This window comes from Dasypus novemcinctus, chromosome 25, assembly GCF_030445035.2.
Source record: "Dasypus novemcinctus isolate mDasNov1 chromosome 25, mDasNov1.1.hap2, whole genome shotgun sequence".
Lineage (NCBI taxonomy): Eukaryota > Metazoa > Chordata > Mammalia > Cingulata > Dasypodidae > Dasypus > Dasypus novemcinctus.
Window position 1 is genome coordinate 46604548 of NC_080697.1, and position 20867 is coordinate 46625414.

At 36.3% G+C, this 20867-nt stretch overlaps 1 protein-coding gene across 1 annotated transcript in view; it reads left to right on the forward strand.

Annotated features, from left to right (window-relative positions):
* SH3YL1 (SH3 and SYLF domain containing 1) overlaps positions 1–20867 on the forward strand; it is a 132164-nt gene that overhangs the window by 92668 nt on the left and 18629 nt on the right. The window contains exons 6-9 of the mRNA XM_058287979.2: positions 13338–13450; positions 14601–14729; positions 16190–16358; positions 17045–17123. Of these exons, the coding sequence (XP_058143962.1) occupies positions 13338–13450; positions 14601–14729; positions 16190–16358; positions 17045–17123 (490 nt within the window). The remainder of the gene's footprint in view (positions 1–13337; positions 13451–14600; positions 14730–16189; positions 16359–17044; positions 17124–20867) is intronic.

Genomic DNA, 20867 nt, shown 5'->3' on the forward strand with positions numbered 1-20867 from the left:
CTCTCCACACCCTCAATTTGGGTATATCTAATCCAGTGAAAAGCTCCCAGTTTGCTCCAAATTCCTCATTATGAACTACAGAACATAGAAAATTATTATATTGGTATTTTCTCAATTATTTGCACTCAATTTCTCTTTTATTTCTCAATTATTCTAGAAGATTTGGGGGGAAGTTTACTTATTGCTTCCAATGGATACTTTAGAATATTATGGCTCAATTCTCCCAGAGGATCCTTGTAGAGAAAGGCTGCAGTCTTAATTTTGTGTCCTTAATGTTCTGTGCTTAATGTCAATTTTTATAACTGACAAGGATTAGTCATGTAGTGGATGCTACTTAATAGCAATTTGGGTGGCTTATTGCATGGGATAGTGATTTCACTTTAAGAGTAATTGTAAGTCTTCAAGCAGCTTCATATTCGTTCTTCAGGAGATCCAGGTCTAAGTGACCTACCCTAAATCTTAACCAGAAGGTCAACGTAGGGCAATTTATATTGATTAGACTTAACCTTTTGACTCCCAGTATCTATAGGGTAGGGGTCAGATCTATAGCTCCCTAATTCCTGGAACATCGTAAGTACTAAATGACTGTCTAAATCAGTAATTCAATAGCTGCATTTGACTAAGGATCAGATTGGGGAAGGAGAGTTACTGTTTTAGGGAGGAGATATTGGTAAAGAGAGTTGTAATTGTGAGAAGTGAACATAATGCGAAGACTAGCCTTACTTTAAACACTGGTAAAATGTTCTTTTAGAGATAACTGTAGCAAAGCCAGAAACTCCTAACACTGTGAAGCATGGCTTTCTTTGGATTTATCCTTGATTATTTGGTGTATACCAATATCAGGGTTGACCCGGGCACCATCAAGTCTGATCAATCTTGGTTTCCTCCAAGAATGTAATTTGAGAACAACAACTCACCTTTTTCCAGGGAGAATTTGGATGAGCCGTCTTACTTTAATGAAGAGGAAAGTATCTAGTCTTGAGAAGAAATTATTGTTAAAGGTTAGAGTCCAATTTCTCTAACTGACTCTTAGCTCTCTTAGGTTGACCTGTAGGGAGAGGATCTGTGAGCATAAGAAATGGTGTGTGTCACTCCTCAGAGGTGGGATGGACTATTCTTCCCACCCAAATTGGTTTAAATGTTGAGATTAATGATTGTTGTGTATATACATATCCCACCAAGAGGGTAAGGAAACGTTTATTAACCAAAACTGGAGACTTTCTGGAAGACCCCTATGTAGGTCCAAGAATATCATGAGAGAATAGGGAAAGGACACTGGGTTAGCTTTCATGGTAGTTAGAGATTAGGGTTGGGATGAGGGTTCTTGCCAGTTGCAGAGATGCAATTGTAGAGATGAGAAATTCAATAATTGCTGAGAACATATCTCCCCCCATTTCTCCTGCGTGATAGTTTATTGGGGGTTTTAAAAATCTTATGTTTAAGAATCAAGTCTAATTGAAACTATGTGATTCTTGTTTACAGTTAATCAAGTCTTAATTCAAATTTCTTAAGAAACCTTCATCAATTTCCAAATGTTATCTTATGTTCAGTTGAATTCCTCCATTGCTTCAGTTTTCTTGCAGGAAATTTGTTTTGCTTTTTACTCAAAGCTGTGGAAACAACAACAGAGTCTATGTCTGTCATATTGCTCTTTAAACTGTGTTGCTTTGGACCTGGTTCTCTATCTTATTAGTGGTATCACCAAAGAACACAGGAGTATCTTACTCTTATTTCAGAAGAGCTGAATAGAGATCAGAGGGAAAATTTTAAAACTGTTTGTTTTTTTTAATTGCCTCTTAAAGCTTTGCCTTACTTAACTGTATTAGGATGTTGTAAAGAGAAGAACATAACTTGAGAATCTATAAGCGCATGGCTGTTACCTTACATTTACTGAGTGTGTGTACCAAGTTTTGTGCAAGGAAATTATGTATGTTATCTAAAAATGCATATAAGATACATATTATATAATTATTGGGAAGATTGCCTAACTATGCATAAAGAATGCTAACTAATTCTGTGAGTCATTAAACACAGTGGTTCTCAGAAACTGTCCATACATAAAGTGGAAATAACAATAGGCAGGAGTCAAGAACAGGTATTTTGCATGTAGCAACTAACTGATAAATGTAATTTGTTTTGTGGATCTTCAGTGTCTTTTTTTTTCTTCATAACATGATTCAAATTAAATATTTATTAAGAATTTATTTGTACCAGGAACTCTGTTAGGGCCTTTCAAATGTAGTCTCATTGGGTAATAACAGGATTCTTCTGTAGTCAGATGAAAAAATTGATTCGAATACACTCATGAAAGTTTAAAAGAATTAAAGAGGCGGCGTTCTTGGCCCAGTGGTTAGGACGTCTGTCTACCACATGGGAGATCCGCGGTTCAAATCCCAGGGCTTCCTGACCCGTGTGCAGGTGGCCCACGCGCAGTGCTGATGCACGCAGAGTGCTCTGCCACGTAGGGAAGCCCCAAACGCAAGGAGTGCGCCCCGTAAAGAGAGCCGCCCAGTGCGAAAGAAAGTGCAGCCTGCCCAGGAATGGCGCCGCACACACACAGAGCTGACACAACAAGATGCCACAACAAAAAGAAACACAGATTCCCGTGCCGCTGATGACAACAGAAGCAAACAAAGAAGATGCAGCAAATAGACACAGAAAACAGACAACCGGGGGGTGGGAGGGAAGGGAAGAGAAATAAATCTTTAAAAAAAAAAAAAGACTTAAAGACCCTCCTTTAAACATTTTTAGGAGTAAAAGTCTTCTTGGCCTTTTCATATTTTGGTGAGACATGGTAAACATGATAATAAATACTCTTCCCTGAGGATGTTATTATTATAATATTATTAATAATAGCTAATTTTATTGCTCATTTACTGTATGCCAGGCTTTACAAATGATTTCTGTCCACCCTCAAAACAACCTTATAAATATGGTTACTATTTTTTTTTAAAAGACTCTAATTAGCTAAAGAACAGACTTTATTTTTCATTTTCCCAAAATACTAAAATAGCACACAGCATAGTAATAAAGCACACAATATAAACTGATATATGCAATCAATAATCCCCCAAAAATGGTTTTTTAAGTCTTACCTTTGGATTCCTTAAAAACTTACACACATATATGACACCTAAATGACCTTTATTAAAGTTATCATAAAGGGGATTTACTTTAAAAAAATCTTAATGTAAAAGATATCTCAATCCCTAGAAAGTAGAAACTTTCTATAATGGAAATACTTGAGCTGCCCCACTGTAACTGAGCTACGGGAAATATTTTCAATTCATTTTTATTGTATGGTAACACTACTAGGGTTCCTAATTGGAGAAAGGACCATTCTCAAGTTTAATATTGCAACTTTCACCATCAGATCTCTTTTTAAATATCATTTCAAGTGGAAGGAAAAAGATATGAGAAAAGAAATCACAAATATTCCTACAGACCAAAATTATTTTATGAAATGCAGAAATAGTAAGTTTCCCATGAACTCAGCAAGGCTTACAGCAGGGAAGAGGGTGGTTTTACACATATGCACCGCCATTCAATGTAAAGAGCTATCTGAACCTGGAGCCCTTTAGAATGGGGAAAGAAGGTATGTGAAGAATTTTGTGTTACACAGGGTCCTAATCTGATATGTAAATAGTGTATGTCAGGATGCTTCTGAAATGCTTTTCCAATTCTGAATTTTTCAAGTTCAAATTCTGAATTTTTCAATTTCAAAAAGTGCCTTTCTATACCACCCGGCCTATCAAGAGTTTAAATTGCATTTACTCTAAGTTTGTGGAGTTCTACAAACCAAAGCAAGAATTTAGTGGCCACACTGTTTGCATCTAGACCTAATGTGAAATAAATCATTCTAAGACAACCTTTAAAAGTACTCTCAATCTTTTTATTGTTCTGCCTGAGCCCTAACTGTGGCATAACAGATTTGCTAATCTAGGAGTTCATGGAGCCAGTAATTCCAGGGTCACCTGCAGATCATCTAATGCACTTTTTATCCTTGAAAGTGTTTTTTTATGTTCTGTTGTTTACTCTGAAAACATGGGCTTTAAAGCACCAAAGAACACATATTTTGCCTTGTCATTCAGGAGTTCTCCAGGACATGCATACAGTGTTGCAGAAACAATAGAATGTAGGCCAGACAGTTCCAACTCTGTGCCCATCCCCTTGAGGATAGCACTTGGAAGTTCATCTGCAGAAATTCCCATTTCTTATTGCCGCAAATTCATTTTTTCATGGAGGGAAGTTCTGACAGCCAGCAGAACCATTCTCTGGGGCTATCAGTGGCCCTAGACTCTCTTCCCAGCCAGGCCCCTGTCATAACCTCCCCATGTGAGCAAACACCTCGGCCAAGCCTTCTTTCCCAGGAGCACAGGACAGATGCTCAGCTGTGCTCTGAGTGGCTGCTGAAGCTGAATTTCTCATTAGTGATTCTCTCACATGTGGTTATTATTATTATGCCCATTTTACAGAGGAGGAAATTAAGGCTTCAAGTGGTCCAGTCTTTTACCCAAGAACAGTCAGTAAGTGTCAGAAATGTAATTCCCACCCAGATGGTTTGAATTTTGAGCCCAGATTCTTAGCACCATGCCTTATGCCTCTTATTTTCCAGGTGCATGTTAGATCCCAGTTCAGTAAGGCTCGGAGATAGATCAAAATTCAGGTGGAGGAAGTTTATTAGATCGCCAGGGTGGCAGGGGTCTGAAGTGAGACTTCAGCCCACCCACATGGCGGGGGTCTGAAACAAGACTTCAGCCCACTTGACTGACTTGAGTTTGCTCTTAAATAGCCAAGTGGCAGGGTATTAGCGAGAACAGTGAAAAAGTGCTAACTTTTACTCAGTTGGGAGGGGATCTTGGGGAAGATGAGGTGTACGTGCTGGAATGCACATTCTGTCTTTCAGGAACAGAGGGTAGGGATTTGGGTCATCCGTTATCGGGGCAGAGGAGACTTGGTGCCAACTGGAGGTTGCCAGCTGGGGGCACAGGAGGGTCATTTTGCCAAATGGGGCTAACATTCCCAATTTCTTTTGATATAGTTAAGGGTAGAGAGGGAGAGCGGAAATTGGGGTGACGACTCATCAAGCTGCTTCCTGCTGTTGTGCGGCATCGTTGGATTCAGTTGTTTCCTTTTTGCATGGTTTTTGGCTCAGCAGCTGGTACTATATTTTCCACAGCAGGAGATTACATGGTTATGGGTGGCATTTCAGATGGTTGTTTGGATAAACTGAGTTATCTTATGGAAGGTATATGGACCTGCTCATATGAGGAGAATGAAAGTTATAAGTGGGGTAAAGATGGGAATTAGTCATGAAATTCAGGGCAGGCTGTGAGGTGATTGCTCTCAGGAGTCTGAGGAGGATTAATAAGATTAATATGAGAGGGGTTGGGGGAATAAGAGAGTGGCGGTAACTTAACATTGAACATTAATGGTTAACAGTGAAATTATATAATTTGGTGGGTTTAAGAGCATATAAGCACATTAAAAATCATTCTAGGCATAAGAAGAGTTTACATGGACACACATAGGGTTTTAGTGGGAATAGGAGATTTTAGATTACTAACTGTGGTTTTGTAACAATGTTTATGAGATTTTTATTTTTCCTGGATTTAAGATTCCCAACCAGTAGGGCTCTAAAGCCTATGGCTAACATGATTTTGTTTTTCCCCTGTTTGTATAGTTTGAGGCATAGGCAACAACAAATTACTATTCTCCTTTTGGGTCATAGGGCGGCTGGTACTTTAACTTTCAACTTTAGTGTCTGCTTTGGTCTTGCATTTTAACTGGAGCTGTGGCTGTAGCCTCTGGTGCTGAATTTAAACGTAGTTCATTGTTGTAAGAATGCTTTATCATCCTTTATCTGTTTTATAAAACGGGCATTCATTTCATCATTTTTTGATAAAAAGTTCAAACAGTGTTCTGGTTCATAGTTTAAGACTTTATCAGGTGACTGGTAAATAGTTTCTTGGTTATTGTCAATTTGGGCTGACATATCATACAGGGCACTTATGTTTTTTAAGCAGCAAATGGTAGCTGGCTGGTTACAAGTCTTTTTTTTTTTTTTTTTTTTAAGATTTATTTATTTATTTCTCTCCCCTTCCCCCCCTGCACCCCCCCCCGGTTGTCTGTTCTCTGTGTCTTCTTTGTCTGCTTCTGTTGTTGTCAGCGGCACGGGAATCTGTGTTTCTTTTTGTTGTGTCATCTTGTGTCAGCTCTCCATGTGTGTGGCACCATTCCTGGGCAGGCTGCACTTTCTTTCACACTGGGCGGCTCTCCTTACCAGGCGCACTCCTTGCGCGTGGGACTCCCCTCCGCGGGGGACACCCCTGCGTGTCGGGGCACTCCTTGCGTGCAGCACTGCGCATGGGCCAGCTTCCATACAGGTCAAGGAGGCCCAGGGTTTGAACCGCGGACCTCCCATGTGGTAGACGGATGCCCTAACCACTGGGCTGAGTCCGCCGCCTGGTTACAAGAGTCTTGTTGCAATGTCTGCAGCAGTGAAAGCATACCTTGCCCCTTCCAAGAGCAGGAGGGGCCAGTGTCGCAGTCATTGGAGTGGAACATGATGGACACAGGTGATTTTCATGAACTGCTGGGGAGTAACAGGCAGCTGGAAGTGCTAGGCTAGGCACCCCAGGGTGTGGTAGTCACAATGTCCACTTTTTCTGTGGTGCTACTCTGCTGTTTTTCAGGTTTCAGTGATACAGCTCTGGAACTTCACAAGAGCATCTGCTTAAACAGTCCTGAGAGGAAAGTTAGAGAAGAGGGCAGGGATGTGACAGATGGTTACCTGTTGCTGCTGGCAGGCATTTTAGATGTCTTTTCAGATCTCTTCCCTCGGAAGGTGGTTCATGATAGTTTATTTTTCCTGTTTTGTTCTTAGTATTTGCAATTCACTTTCGGATAGGGAAGGCAGTTTTCAGGGCACTAATGGCTTAAGCCTTCTACTTATAACAGGACGTGGTATGATGCACACAGTTGCTTTTTTATTAAGGGGCTATATTTGTAATTTGGCCTCTTTTACAATTGTGATTACAACACAAAAGGTATTTGTTTAGAATGTTGCCTCTGTCACAAACTTTACCTAAAGCTAATGTTGGTGCAGGCTACATCTTATTTACAGGTAAGTTAGAGTTCACCCCTTTTACTGCTAGAGCCTGTGTTACTGTTCTAAAAACAGCCTGCTTCAGGGAAGGGGGGTTTTCTTATTTCCGTGGACACTTTTTTTTTCATTAACCCTTGCAATGATTTTAACATCTGAGCTAAATGAGGGATGCAGGGTTTTCAGTATCCCAGTACTCCCAAAACAGTAATTAATTGTTTTGGAGTTTGTGGTGTAGGAAAACACTATTCTTTAACAACACTATAGAGTTTGATATAGCAGCAGGGACCATACAGCTTGTCCCAACTGCTTGCTCATTTCAGGCTCTTAAGATAAGATACCATTGTCTCTGATGCTTCTTTTAATTCTGAAAAAAAAAAATTAATGGTTAACATAATATCATCTATATAACAAAATAGCCACAGGTTTCTTTCATTCAGCCAGATTCTTTGCCACCAGTCCAAGACAGATGGTTGGGCTAGGCACACAGCCTTGGGGAAGCCCTGCAAAATCTACCATTGGCCTCTTTGCATGAAGGTGAATGCAGGCTGGCTTACTTGCCTAAGGAGATACTAAAGAAAGCCTTAGCAAGTTTTAAAACAAAGTGATAGTGCCATAATTGGATATTAATTTCTTTTAAAAAACTAGCAAAATTTTGGACTGCTGCATATGGCAGTGGTATTACTTATAATAATTTATTATTATGTACCACCCATGTTAGCCTTCAATGGCCAGTCCATTTCTGCAGCTTTTTTAGCAGAAGTGGGGCAAATCAGATGAACATGAACTAAAGCATCCAACTCTTGATTTTTAGGTGGAGAAGTTGTTTCTGTGACATATACCATTTCTTTTTTTAAAATAATTAAAACCATGATTAACAACATTATACTTTTATCTAATATTATGCTGAAACATTGTTAAATTTTCAGGACTTTTATACAATTTTAAAATATTCATGTGAACATTTTACTCAAACTGATTAACAGAAAGTTAAAGAATTCCTTTTAATTTTATAGCAGTTTTCAAACATTTTAAACACCTTTTTTTGACTTATAACATTCTAAATGAACTTAACTATTTTATTACTTCACTTTTTTTCAAGGTGAAAGAATAAATCTTTTGAAATAATTTGAAATAAAAATATATTTTTCAGGATTTGACTTTGAGAAATCAAAATGTTAAAAGTTGTTAGGTTTGATCATCATGTTCCTTTAAAAGTAATAAGACTTATTTCTCTTAAACAACCAAGGAAACAATAAGGTTAAAGTATAAGAACCTATTTTGATAAAACTTTTTTTCTTTGTATATTGATTATTCAGGAGGAAAACTCTATAAACTTTTACTAAAACAGACCAATGATTTAAGAAACTTTCTTACGTAAACAGAAAAAGAAAAAAAACTTTAATTTTGCATCAGTATACTATCTGATACTACAGCTTTTCAAACTTTATAGATAGACCCAATAAATTTTACTCAACTTTAACCACAAAAATTTCTTCTCCATGAACCTTCTGTACTTTCTGTATTCATTCAGGTTTTGTCCCACATTTTCCTCTTTCTTAATAACCAGTCATTTTATCTTAGGACAAAATTACTTTCTTTTCTTAATAATAAAAAATCATTTTATATATTTTCCATATTTAACTTATCAAAATGACTTTGGAAACTTTTAAAGCAAATGTTTTACAATGTACATTTACCATGGTTAATTAATTAACAGGTATTTTGTTTTAGCAGTACAGGAAAAACTACTTTTTCCATTATTTTATGAAAACTTAAGATTTTCAGTGGAATCAAGATTATCTTCTCTTTACCACCACTTTAATATGCAGATTGAGGTGTCTTCTGAAAGGTTTTTCTGTCATGAAGTTATTTTTTGTTATTAGCATCAAAACAGTTTCTATTTAATAATGATTTTCTAGACAGTTTCCTAGATTCTAGTTTACATTAAACAATTTCTGTTTAATAATGATTTTCTAGATTTAACTATTTAACTATTTAAATACTTCAGTTTAAACTGTGCTTCTACCTACTTATAACTATTCATAATTACATAGACTATAGTTACTTTCTCTTAGGACAAATTTTACCTTTACGGAACACATTTCCTTATTTAAGGTTACTTCTTAGAATACCTTCTATAACCTGCCATATGCATTCAAGTTTTGTCTTACGTACTTCCAATCTGCTTTATGAAAACCAGCCATCTTATTTTAGGACAAAGTACACTTTCTTGAATAAACTTATCAAATTTCAGTCAGCACTTCCGCAAACTTTTTACTTTTTTCAATATCCATTTAAGTTTCACATTCCTCCTGTTCTGTGAAGAAAAATATACTATTCATTTCAATTTAGGCAAAAACAATTTTTTGAAGAGGTTTTTAGTAACTTCATTAGTCAAAACTTACAATTTTGATCACTTTAAAGACTTTACACATATAATGCTAATTTATCTTATTAACATCATATGTATTTATTAATATAAGCTCTTATTTAATTTTTTTGCCATTTGAATAGAGTTCCATTAAGAACTTTCATTTATTAATTTAATGTTACCATCTGGAGGTATCAAAATATACACTGATACTGAACAAACAGACAAACACAGAAAGATTTTAAGACACACCAACTGACACATAAAGCTCATTAACTTGACTCATAATTTTTACCTTTTTGGTATGACTGTTTTTAAGCTTTTTATTATTTTACATTTCTGATTTTACTGCTTTTAGGGTTTTTTTTTTGCTTGTTGTTTTGTTTTTTGTTTTTGAGTCAGTGTTCCCAAACTTGGTTTTGAGAACAATTTTATTAGTACTTAACAACCAGTTAGGAATATTTGAGTAGTGTAAATGCAGTAAAGTTTTAATTTAGCAGTATAGATAGATATTTAACACATATATTTAGGATTATTACTTTTTAGGAATACACTTAGACTTAAAATGTACAGTAAGCTAAAGGTTTACTTGGGGAAGTGGAATTGGCCCAGTGGTTAGGGCGTCCGTCTACCACATGGGAGGTCCGCGGTTCAAACCCCGGGCCTCCTTGATCCGTGTGGAGCTGGCCCATGCGCAGTGCTGATGCATGCAAGGAGTGCCATGCCACACAGGGGTGTCCCGCGTAGGGGAGCCCCACGCGCAAGGAGTGTGCCCCGTAAGGAGAGCCGCCCAGCGCCAAAGAAAGTTCAGCCTGCCCAGGAATGGTGCCGCACATGTGGAGAACTGACACAACAAAAAGAAACACAGATTCCCGTGGTGCTGACAACAACAGAAGCGGACAAAGAAGAAGATGCAGCAAATGGACACAGAGAACAGACAACGCGGTGTGGGGGAAGGGAAGAGAAATAAATCTTTTTTTTAAAAAAAGTTTACTACTTGTAAGAGGCGAATAATTGTAGGCTTGATATTTTGCAGGGCATCAAGAGGGACAGGATATTGGGATTTGGCAGGCAGCAATGATAGGAATTTCAGTGTTTCAGATTTTTGGATTGACAGTTTGGTGGGAAAAGGGGGAGCAGAGGAGGGAGTGAGTGCGAGAACAGGTGGCTTTTTCATGGGTATGGCAAAAGAGGGATTGTGAGGGTTGTGAAAATATTTCATTACCCCCGCTATTGAAATCGAGAAGTGAGTTAAGGATTCAGGGAATTCAGGGAGGGCAGAGTTAAGTGGTTTCCGTATTAATAAGAAATGAACAATCAGAGAGGGAGAAGGGTGCATGAACATGCACAGTGCTTTCTGCTTCGGCCACTTTTCAGAGAGGGAGGGAGGACAGGACCTGGGGAAGGGCGATTGAGAGCAGGGAGTTGGGCTTGAGAGTGGGTGGTAGGTGGGGAGAAGGAAGGGGGTTCAGGGGGAGGTGTAGGGGAACAGGAGGAGGATGGAGCAGGTTTGGAGGTGCTGATAGGGTATATGGTGGGGGGACGTGATCAGAGGGGTTGAGGTTGGAAGAAGGATTTTTTGTGCGTGGGAGAGAGGGTTGGCTGCAGAGAAGGAAGATTTGATAGGTGGTACAGGATTGGCAGATGGAGGGATGGTTATGGAGAGAAAGCCTAAACATAAAGGACCTCAGACCACTTGCCATTGTGTTGGATATTGGTGAAGGGGGAGGGTGAGTTCAAGGACTTCTTTGGAAAAGAGTGTATGAGAGAAAAGATGCAAGCATCCTTGTATCTCTTATTCTCAAACCGGCTAGGCAGGTGACTGGACCCAGACTCGGGCATCCCTGGAACCTGAAGGTCAGGCGATAGGGACAGTTCCCTGATGCCAGAGAGGATCACTGACCTAGCGCTAGGATTTTCAGAGAAAAGGAAGCAGGTGACTGTAAAAGAGACAGGATCCACCAGAGAGGTCCTAAGACTCACCCAAAAATAAATCAGTGCCCGGTGTTGGTTGGTGAAACTGCAGTGTCAGGGTAGAGGATCACTACAGAGTTGATCTGCCTCAATGGGGCCTCCCAGGTTTCAGCACCAAAATGTTAGATCCTGGTTCAGTGCCACTCGGAGACAGATCAACGTTCAGGCGCAGAAAGTTTACTAGATCACCGGTGCAGCAGGGGTCTGAAGTGAGACTTCAGCCCGCTTGACTGACTTGGGGTTGCTCTTAAATAGCCTAGGGGGAGGGTATTGGTGAGAACAGTGAAAAAGTACTGACTTTTACTCAGTTGGGAGAGGGTCTTGGGGAGGATGAGGTGTACGTGTTGGAATGTATGATCCGTCTTTCAGGGAAAGAGGGTGGGGGTTTTGGCCATCTGTTATCAGGGTAGAAGAGACTTGTTGGTGCCAGCTGGGGGTTGCCGGCTGGGGGGTGGCAGGCAGGTCAATTTGCCAAATGCAACTAACAGTACACTTGATACATACATGTAATCTTCCCTATGTCCTGTTATGCCAGTTTTAAATATGAAAAGATCAGTGATCCATAGATTAAACACCGAAGTTAAAATACTCAAGGTTACACAGCTATTGAGAAGTGGAGTTGAAATTGGAAACTCAGGTCTTTATGACTAGGACTGTGCTCTCATCCATACTCTCTCTGTCTTTTCGATGGATAATGTTCCTTTTCATTTTTTGGTTTAGGCTGTACCATTGAGGTGGTTAATTTGAGAAACAAATGCTTTTTCCATGTTGAGTATTTGGTTGAATCTTGTTCTAGACTTTGTTTTTTCTAGAGAAGAAGAATGAATTCATAGAACTTGGTCTTAAGTAATAGTAATGCATTTTCTTCCTGATATTGGAACTCTGTAACCTAAAATGAAGTATTATATAGAGTGTAATTTACTAGTAGTAGATGCATGACCTTGCCATGACATATAAGCATACAAAATATTATTAGGATTCTTAACTACTACAGTCTTTTGACTTTATTAATTTATTCCTCATTCTAAGTCTTTTTTGTGCTCTGCTTTCTAGAAGGGCTTGGTCTGAAGAGATCAGGGGACTGTTTGGATCTTTTCCACTTACCTGTGTTTGATTTGTTTCTAATTATCGTTAATGACAGTTTACTTAACCTCACAAAACTTCAGAATCACAACCTACATTACAAGGTTGTTAAGATTAAAAAAGATAATGCATGTAAACAACATGGTACACTACCTGGTACATAGTAAATGCCCAAAAGGTATTTGTTATAATTATCTATGGCAATATTAGTTGCTTGTGTCCTTAGTTCAAAATACAAATATGGCTCTTCTTTCATATTCTTTCTCTTCATGGAAATTTGTATAATAATATATATAATAGATGTAAGTTTTAATCAATGTATATTTTATTTTATTTTTTTAAGATTTTTTTTTCTCTCCCTCCCCCCCCTCCCCCGCCCCACCCCAGTTGTCTGCTCTCTGGGTCCATTCCCTATTTGTTCTTCTGTGACTGCTTCTATCCTTATCAGCAGCACATGAAATCTGTGTTTCTTTTTGTTGCATCATCTTGTTGTGTCAGCTCTCTGTGGGTGCAGCTCCATTCTTGGGCAAGCTGCACTTTCTTTCACTCTGAGTGGCTCTCCTTACGGGGCGCACTCCTTGCGCATGGGGCTCCCGTACCCTGCATGGCAGGGCAGTCCTTGCACCCATCAGCACTGTGCATGGGCCAGCTCCACACAGGTCAAGGAGGCCCAGGGTTTGAACTGTGGACCTCCCATGTGGTAGGTGGACGCCCTCTCCATTGGGCCAAGTCCACTTCCCTCAATGTATATTTTAAATGATCATTGTATGTATTATTTAAAAATACATTTCTCCGTTTTAGGTATCAGATTTGGTAATAATTTTGAATTATGACAGAGCAGTAGAAGCCTTTGCAAAAGGTGGTAACCTAACACTTGGAGGGAATTTTACTGTGGCAGTTGGGCCCTTGGGAAGGTGAGTACTATAAAATATTTTTGAACACCTTTTGGATAGTAAAAGGTTTTTTTTTTTAAGTTTTTTTTTTTTATTAATAGGAAATGTGAATTGAAATGAGACAAATTTATGATTTATATGTCTTCCTACACCCAGAGTATTGGGGGTAGTTTACAGATAAGAAACTTATAAAAGATAACCAGTATAATAAAATGAGAAAATCTGAGACAAGGACACACAGAAAGAAACAAATACTTCAGAATCACAGGCCATTGTGTCCACTAGAACTGAAAATAAAATTTACCTTTAAGCTTTGAGGGAACTAAGGCAAGTCAATTTTTTATTAAATGATAAAGGGCAGCATTGATCAGGGAAAATTGCTTTTCCTTAAACTAAATTGTGGAAAAAATTGAAATGGAAGTGTTTTACTTGAGCATGTATAATACTTAGAGTGTATTTTCCTTCTTTTTAAAAGAACTTCTCTTGGTTTAATTGAGCATTGTAGAAATATTTTACACCTAGACTGTTTATAAAGTTATATGCAATAAAATCATCTAAAAAGTTTATAGATTGTATGAAAATACTCCATATAAAAATTAACCAGGTAACCAATGAGAACTGCAAACAGTTGGGGCCCCTCCCTAACATTAGGAAAGGGGAGGAGGAAAGGTCTTACAAAGGCCTACCCTAGGGCCCCACGTGTGTGCCTCACCATATAGCATGCTTGCACCCATGTCTGGGGTGTGTACTTTTCTTTTCTTCTCTCATTTCTCAATAAACTCTTTACTTCCTTGCCTACTCCCCCCACCTCAAAAAAAAAAAAAATCCAAATTCTTTAGTGCTCTTGAAATGTATTTCTCTGTTGTAGAAATGGAAGACCCAGTTGGAAATATTAGCTTTACACATATTCTTCTATAATACAATCCTTTAACATTATTGCATCCTTCTATAATGATTTTACATACTCAGTATTTCTATGTGTTCTGCTTCTCCACTAAAGCATGTTAAAACAATATCTAGTTTAGGCCAATATGAAGTTAAACATAAAGATAATTGAAGTAAGTACAGAACAAGGTAATTATTTTGGATTAAAAGTATAGTTATATTCAAATAGGAAGGTTTAATTTTTAGAGCCTCTTGGTTGTATGATGTAAAATCTTCTATTTTATAGGAATTTGGAAGGAAATGTAGCCTTAAGAAGTTCTGCAGCTGTCTTTACATATTGTAAATCAAGAGGACTATTTGCTGGCGTATCTTTAGAAGGTAGCTGTTTGATTGAGAGGAAAGAAACGAATCGAAAGTAAGTTCACCCCAAAATAATTATAATTGATTTAAAGAAAGTGTGATGAGAAAAATAACACTTCACAAATTCACATACTTCATAAGAGTTTACAGAGTACATTTGAATGTTCTTTTTTCATGTAACATGTGACTCAGTTCATTTCTTTATTTAAAATTTTTATTGGATACCTCTTCAATATAAAATTAATATGTACTTATGAAAAATTTAGAAACTACAAAAAAAAAAGTGAAAAAGGAAGAAGAAAATCAATCTACCCCTTTAAGACTATCACTGTTAAAATTTGATTTGTCTTCTGAACATTTTTGTATTTACAAAGTAATAATACTAATAATGTAGATATTAAATAGAAATCTAACCAAAATTACTCTATAAATATATTCCAAAATTCGGGTGTTGGGAAGAGTGCATGTGTCTAAGGAAGGTCAGGGAGGAAGGAAGAGCAAGCTTCTTCCGTATTAGAAGTCTAGAAAATGCATAAAACTGAAAAAAAAATGCAATTGTAACACATAAAGTTTATTTAGTGGTAATGTGGTGAAACCAAAATTATCATCAGAAAGAAGGTAAGGAGGTAGATTCTGGGGGAAGCAGGAGCAGCAAGGGTCTGGAGACTCCTAGGATAAAGATTTCAAAGAATTATTTAGTCTTTCAAACTATGTGCATGTATAATTTTGGTAAAACTAAGAACTTTAAAGAAAATACAAAGCCATATATATGGATACCATTTTTGTAAAAAACTTAAAATTCAAAAGCCTGTAAATATTTGTGTGCCTTTTTGTATATGTGTATGTTTATATATGTGTGTGTGTGTGTATATATATATATATGCAGGTATTAATATATATATATATGTTGATGTGCTTTTTATATTAAAAGAGGAAAATATGTTATCAGAATATTTATAGCAGGGCAGGGGTTCTCTTGGGGGTCCATGGAAAGATTTCGTGGGGTCTGTGAACTTAAATTGAAAGAAAATCAACTTATCTTTATTTTCTCTGACCTCTAGCTGAAATCTAGCATTTCCTTCACTTATGAATGTATGCAATAAATTAAAGTAGCATTCATTTCATATCACGATACAGTTGTTGCATATCTCGAAAAATTGCTTACGCTCATCCATCCTTTGAAATTACAGTCATTGTTTGACTCGACGCTAGTTGAGTGTCATAAAACTATCTGCCACTACATTCTGAGAAGGGTCCGTGGTTTTCACCTGACTGGCATGGGGGGCTGTGGAACAAAAAAGGTTAAGAATTCCTGCTCTAAGGGTTGGTTTAAGTGGATGGATTTAGGGAGTTGAACATCGGTGTGGGTTATAGTTGGTATTTGAAGAGTGGTGTGTTTGAAGTGCTATATACAAGTGATTATATGTGCCTGTGTATATATGATTTCCTGTTTTAACTCCAGAAAAGACCCTATGTCAATAAAAGAAACGTTCTTAATTTGATATTTCTTATTAGATTTTATTGTCAAGATATTCGTGCCTATGACATTTTATTTGGAGATATACCACAGCCTGCTCAAGCAGAAGATCTTTATGAAATTCTTGATTCCTTTACTGAAAAGTATGAAAATGAAGGACAACGAATCAATGCAAGAAAAGCAGCAAGGGAACAGAGGAAGCCTTCTGTAATGTTTGATTTTTCTGTTTCTCTCAATCATCAAAGAAAGTTCCTTAATGCAAAATATTCTGTCCCTTGATATAGAGTTCCTAATAACTCACTAAATTTCCCTTGATAATGTAATTTACATAATTTTCCTGTGAAAATGTCATATACCCTTGACCCTTTATTAAAATTTCAAGAAAAAATTGTTTTCCATTATTGCAGTTTCTAAGGATAGTTCTTTGTCATATTAAATAAGAAGAAAAATAGCTACTAATACTAGGCACATACTGTAGGTCAGGCCTTTCAGGGTTTTGTGTATATTTTTTATCTAGTTTACTACATCCTTTCCAAGTTGTCTTGATCCCTATGAAAATAAGCATAAAGGATTTAGGTTTGTCCCTGGCTTGCCTGGTTGATTGCTAACCAATTACCTTATCAGCATATCTGAACTCCCCAAGCCTTGCATTTAGATTGTCAGGAGTGCCTCGATGGGGTTAGCTTCCAGTTATGAGAAGAGCTTACACTCTTCCCTATATCTGTATCTTGTCATCTTACTCAGTTAAATATGAGCCCAAAGGAGTATCATCTATAGGATTTTAGAATAAAATGTGCAGCATATATTTGTTAAAAGAAAAAAAAAAAGACGTACATTCTCCTAAGTAAAAACAGGGTTTTATAATTACATTCATTTATTTTTTTTCCTCCCAGGCTAAAGAATTACCTCCAAAACCACTGTCAAGGCCACGAAAATCATCTGCACCAGAACAATTGAACTCTGGCTCTCAAAGTAAATATATTTTTTTATAGAATACGATTATAAGTAGTTATTAAATATTATTATTAAGAAATCAAGCCAACCTTTAAACTTTACAGTCAAACAGAAAAATCATGGATAGTCAGAGAAAAATAAATGTGTAGCTTCTTCTAAATACAGAAGACAAATTCTCATGACTATATTTAGTAAAAATTTCTCTTCTCATTCATAAGATGCTTTCTTCAGTTTACAAAGAGATTTGTCTTTATAATTTTCCTCATTTATCTTCTTTGCCATTTCTTCCAAGGAATGCCATCCTGCTGATTTGAGATGGGAACAAAGGAAGCCTATTTTTCTTGTATACTGATAGATTTACATTTCTGTATATTTCTGTATACTTGCTTTACAGTACATTTCTTGGGACTGAGATTTCATAAGGTAGATTTTAAAGTAAACTAAGTTTATAAAGAATCTGTTTTTGGCAAAGAGTAAGGCAAAAATGGTAAACTGGCAAGGAAAGAAGTAGAAACTACTTATTTCTATCATTTTATGTTAATCGCTCTCAGAATTCTGCTTTTCATATATGGAGGATACCCTTGAATTAGCAGTATATTATAGTAGGTAGTATTTCATATATGAACTATCATACGAAGGGCACTGCATTATAACTTTTGGGGGCACAAAGATGCATATAATTTAGACCCTGCATTTAAAGAACTTTTAATCTAGTAGTAAAAATATTGCATATAGAAAATCACTTCAGTTAATGAAAGGAAGTTTATAAATACCAAGAGGAGTTGTAAAAATATTAAAGTACTTCAGAGGACAGGAAGATTATTTTGGGTTTTATGGAAATATTTTCTCCACCCTCCTCCTTCATGTTTCTGTATCCATTTTTCCCAATTGTAATGTCCAGGTGGTTCATATTGATTCCTAACTGTAGCTTTGGATTACCTAAATTTAACCCTCTAATGGACCCTCAGGAATTAGACATATTCTTCTTTATTACATCCTCTTTCTCCTCAGTAATTTAGTCTGTATCCTATTTTCTTGGGATGCCGCATTCTTCTTCCAAGAGTGATAGTCTATTCCTGATTCATGTTAAGATGATTAATTGCTTATACTCATATTTTCAGTGAGTAATGAGTAATTACATCAAATTTGACCCATGCATATGTGTTAAAATTCATGATTCTAAAATTTCCTAAGAGATTTTTCATGCTTATATAAAACATTCTGTTATTCTTCTTAGTATCAATTCCTTTTCAGTGTAGATTAAAAACCTGTGCCTTATTTAAGAAACTCCTTTTACTTAATGAATAAAAAATGCAAAGGAGTTGTTTCTGTTGCATTTCCTCTTGAACATGAATTATAAAACCTGCGTCTTTCAACATTACCTTTTGTAAGGCCCTTGCCTGTGCCAACCCTGGATTATCTGTTTCCCATCATGATTTCTTGCCTTCTACCTTCCTTGTGGCATCAGCGTTCTCCCATTTTACACATTAGGCCTTTGTTTTCTGTGCATTATCTGCTTGTCTCTTGCTCATTTACCATTTTTGCAACTTGAACTCTATTCACTGTACTACTACTAGATTGAAAGTTCTATGGATACTTTCTCATTCCTCTAGATGCTTATTTCTATGTACTCTTTCTCATTCTCCCTAGATACTTTTTACAGTTTCATCATCTGATGCTAGGACATTATAATTATTATTGTTGTTGTTGTTGTTATTTTTACATCAAACCGTTTTCTTTCATGTAGCACATCATCCCAAATTTGGAGCACCAGTTTTTTATTCAATAAAGCAGTAGTTTAAAACTGCCATCCATTTTGACTATTTTATATTTTAAACATGATCTATTCCTATTTTCTTTATTTAAAAGTTAGTTTTATTTTTAAATTATTTATATGCCCCCATATACATAATTATATATAAATGCACAAATAGTTCATATAAATGCTTTTCATATGTAGTATTTTTTCCCTTTCCCTTTTCCTTAGTTGAATTGTTACCTTCTCTCTATTTCTCTGATTTAGTTTCATCAGGCACACACAGGCACACATACAAACATGTACATACATGCAGGTAGAACATTTTGTTGTTGCTTCATAAAAGATTATATAAAACATGCTTTACTATAGCTTGCTTGTTTTTTTTTTTTCCTCATTGTATGGTTCTAATTAATTCCTTTTAATATCCTATGGATGTTCCATATTTTATTCAGTCACTCTTCTTTTGATGGGTATTAACTTTATAATTCAGGATTTTGCTATGACTAAGAATACCACAATTAACATCCTTCTGAATTAGTGTCTTTATATACTGGTGATTTATTTCTGAAATAGAGTGTCAGGAAGGGACATGATACATGAAAGGATATTTTTTTTTTTTTTAAATAAACTTTTAACAGATATTAGTATACTGTTTTTAAAAAGTTTTGATTACTGTAGAGTCTCACCCACCATGTATGGGTTGAGCTTTCCCATATCCCTACTGTGATTAGTGTTAGAGCATTAATTGTTGCCACTCTAGGGTTTGTTATGTCTCCACATTGATTAGATTGTGTTTCCCCCTATCTATTGGAGAAATTTGAACTTTTCTTCATATAATTTCTGATCTTTTCCATTTGATCTTCACTGAAAGTCTCTTCATTTCATTAGTCTGTTTTTTCTCTTGGATATTTGTTGCCTTCTCAATTTGTGGGAGTACTTTGTATATTATGACTTTGCACGTCATTTGGATTATAATTTTTTTTACATATATTTTGTCTGTTGACTTCAATTTCATATATTTTATTATATAAAGTTTTGATTTTATATAAAATATGTCTACTACATTTTATGATGTTTTGATTTTTTCAGACATGGTTAAGAAGGTCTTCTCACCTTCACATTTTTATTCACAGCCTCCTAGATTTTCTTGCAATATTTTTATTTTTGAGGTAACACTAATTTATCTGGTATCTTGGCAGTCATGGGATACTTTTTCTTCATTATTTTAAGATCATTTGATCCATTCCCCCCCCCCAATATGTGATTCTAGGTAAAATAATAACATGTATTTACATTAACTGTGTGGTTTTTGGATACTAATTGCAATAACATAACATTACCTGTGTAAAAAGATTAAATTGACGTTTGTCTGATAATCCCTTTTCTTTGTTTTCTATTTGAGTCATTACTTTATGTCTTTCAATAAGATTTAATAGTTTCTATGCCTTTCTTATTAAATATATTCCTAAATACTTTACTGTGATAAATGGAATGTTTTTTCCCAGTTCTGTTTCAGAGTGCTTATTTTTATAGCTGAGAAAATCTAATTTACATATATTTTATTTGTCTTACATCTGGTCACCTACCAACAATCTCTTATTTCTTGTAAGCATTTTTTTTTAAAAACAGATTCTCTCGGGATATTTTTATCCCCCCTCCTCCTCTCCCATGCCCATGTTTATTTCTATATTCTTATCTTTATAAACTTCTTAGGTCAATGATGTACACATGCCCTTAGGGTTTCACATACACAAAGACTGTCCTAGGGTATGTGGTCAGCTATCATTTTAAAAATTCAATTTCCGTATCTTCAGCACCCAGGTATATATTATTTCTTAAAACTTGTTGAGAACGTAACATGCAGATCATCCTATCTTTTTGTCTTTCATAGTCCTCCTCTTCCCACTTTAAAAAGAAAAGCAACTCCCTAAACCCTAACTCTTACTAAGCTGTATTGCCCATAAAGTGTAAGAACAATTATTCAATCTGAAATATTGATGTTG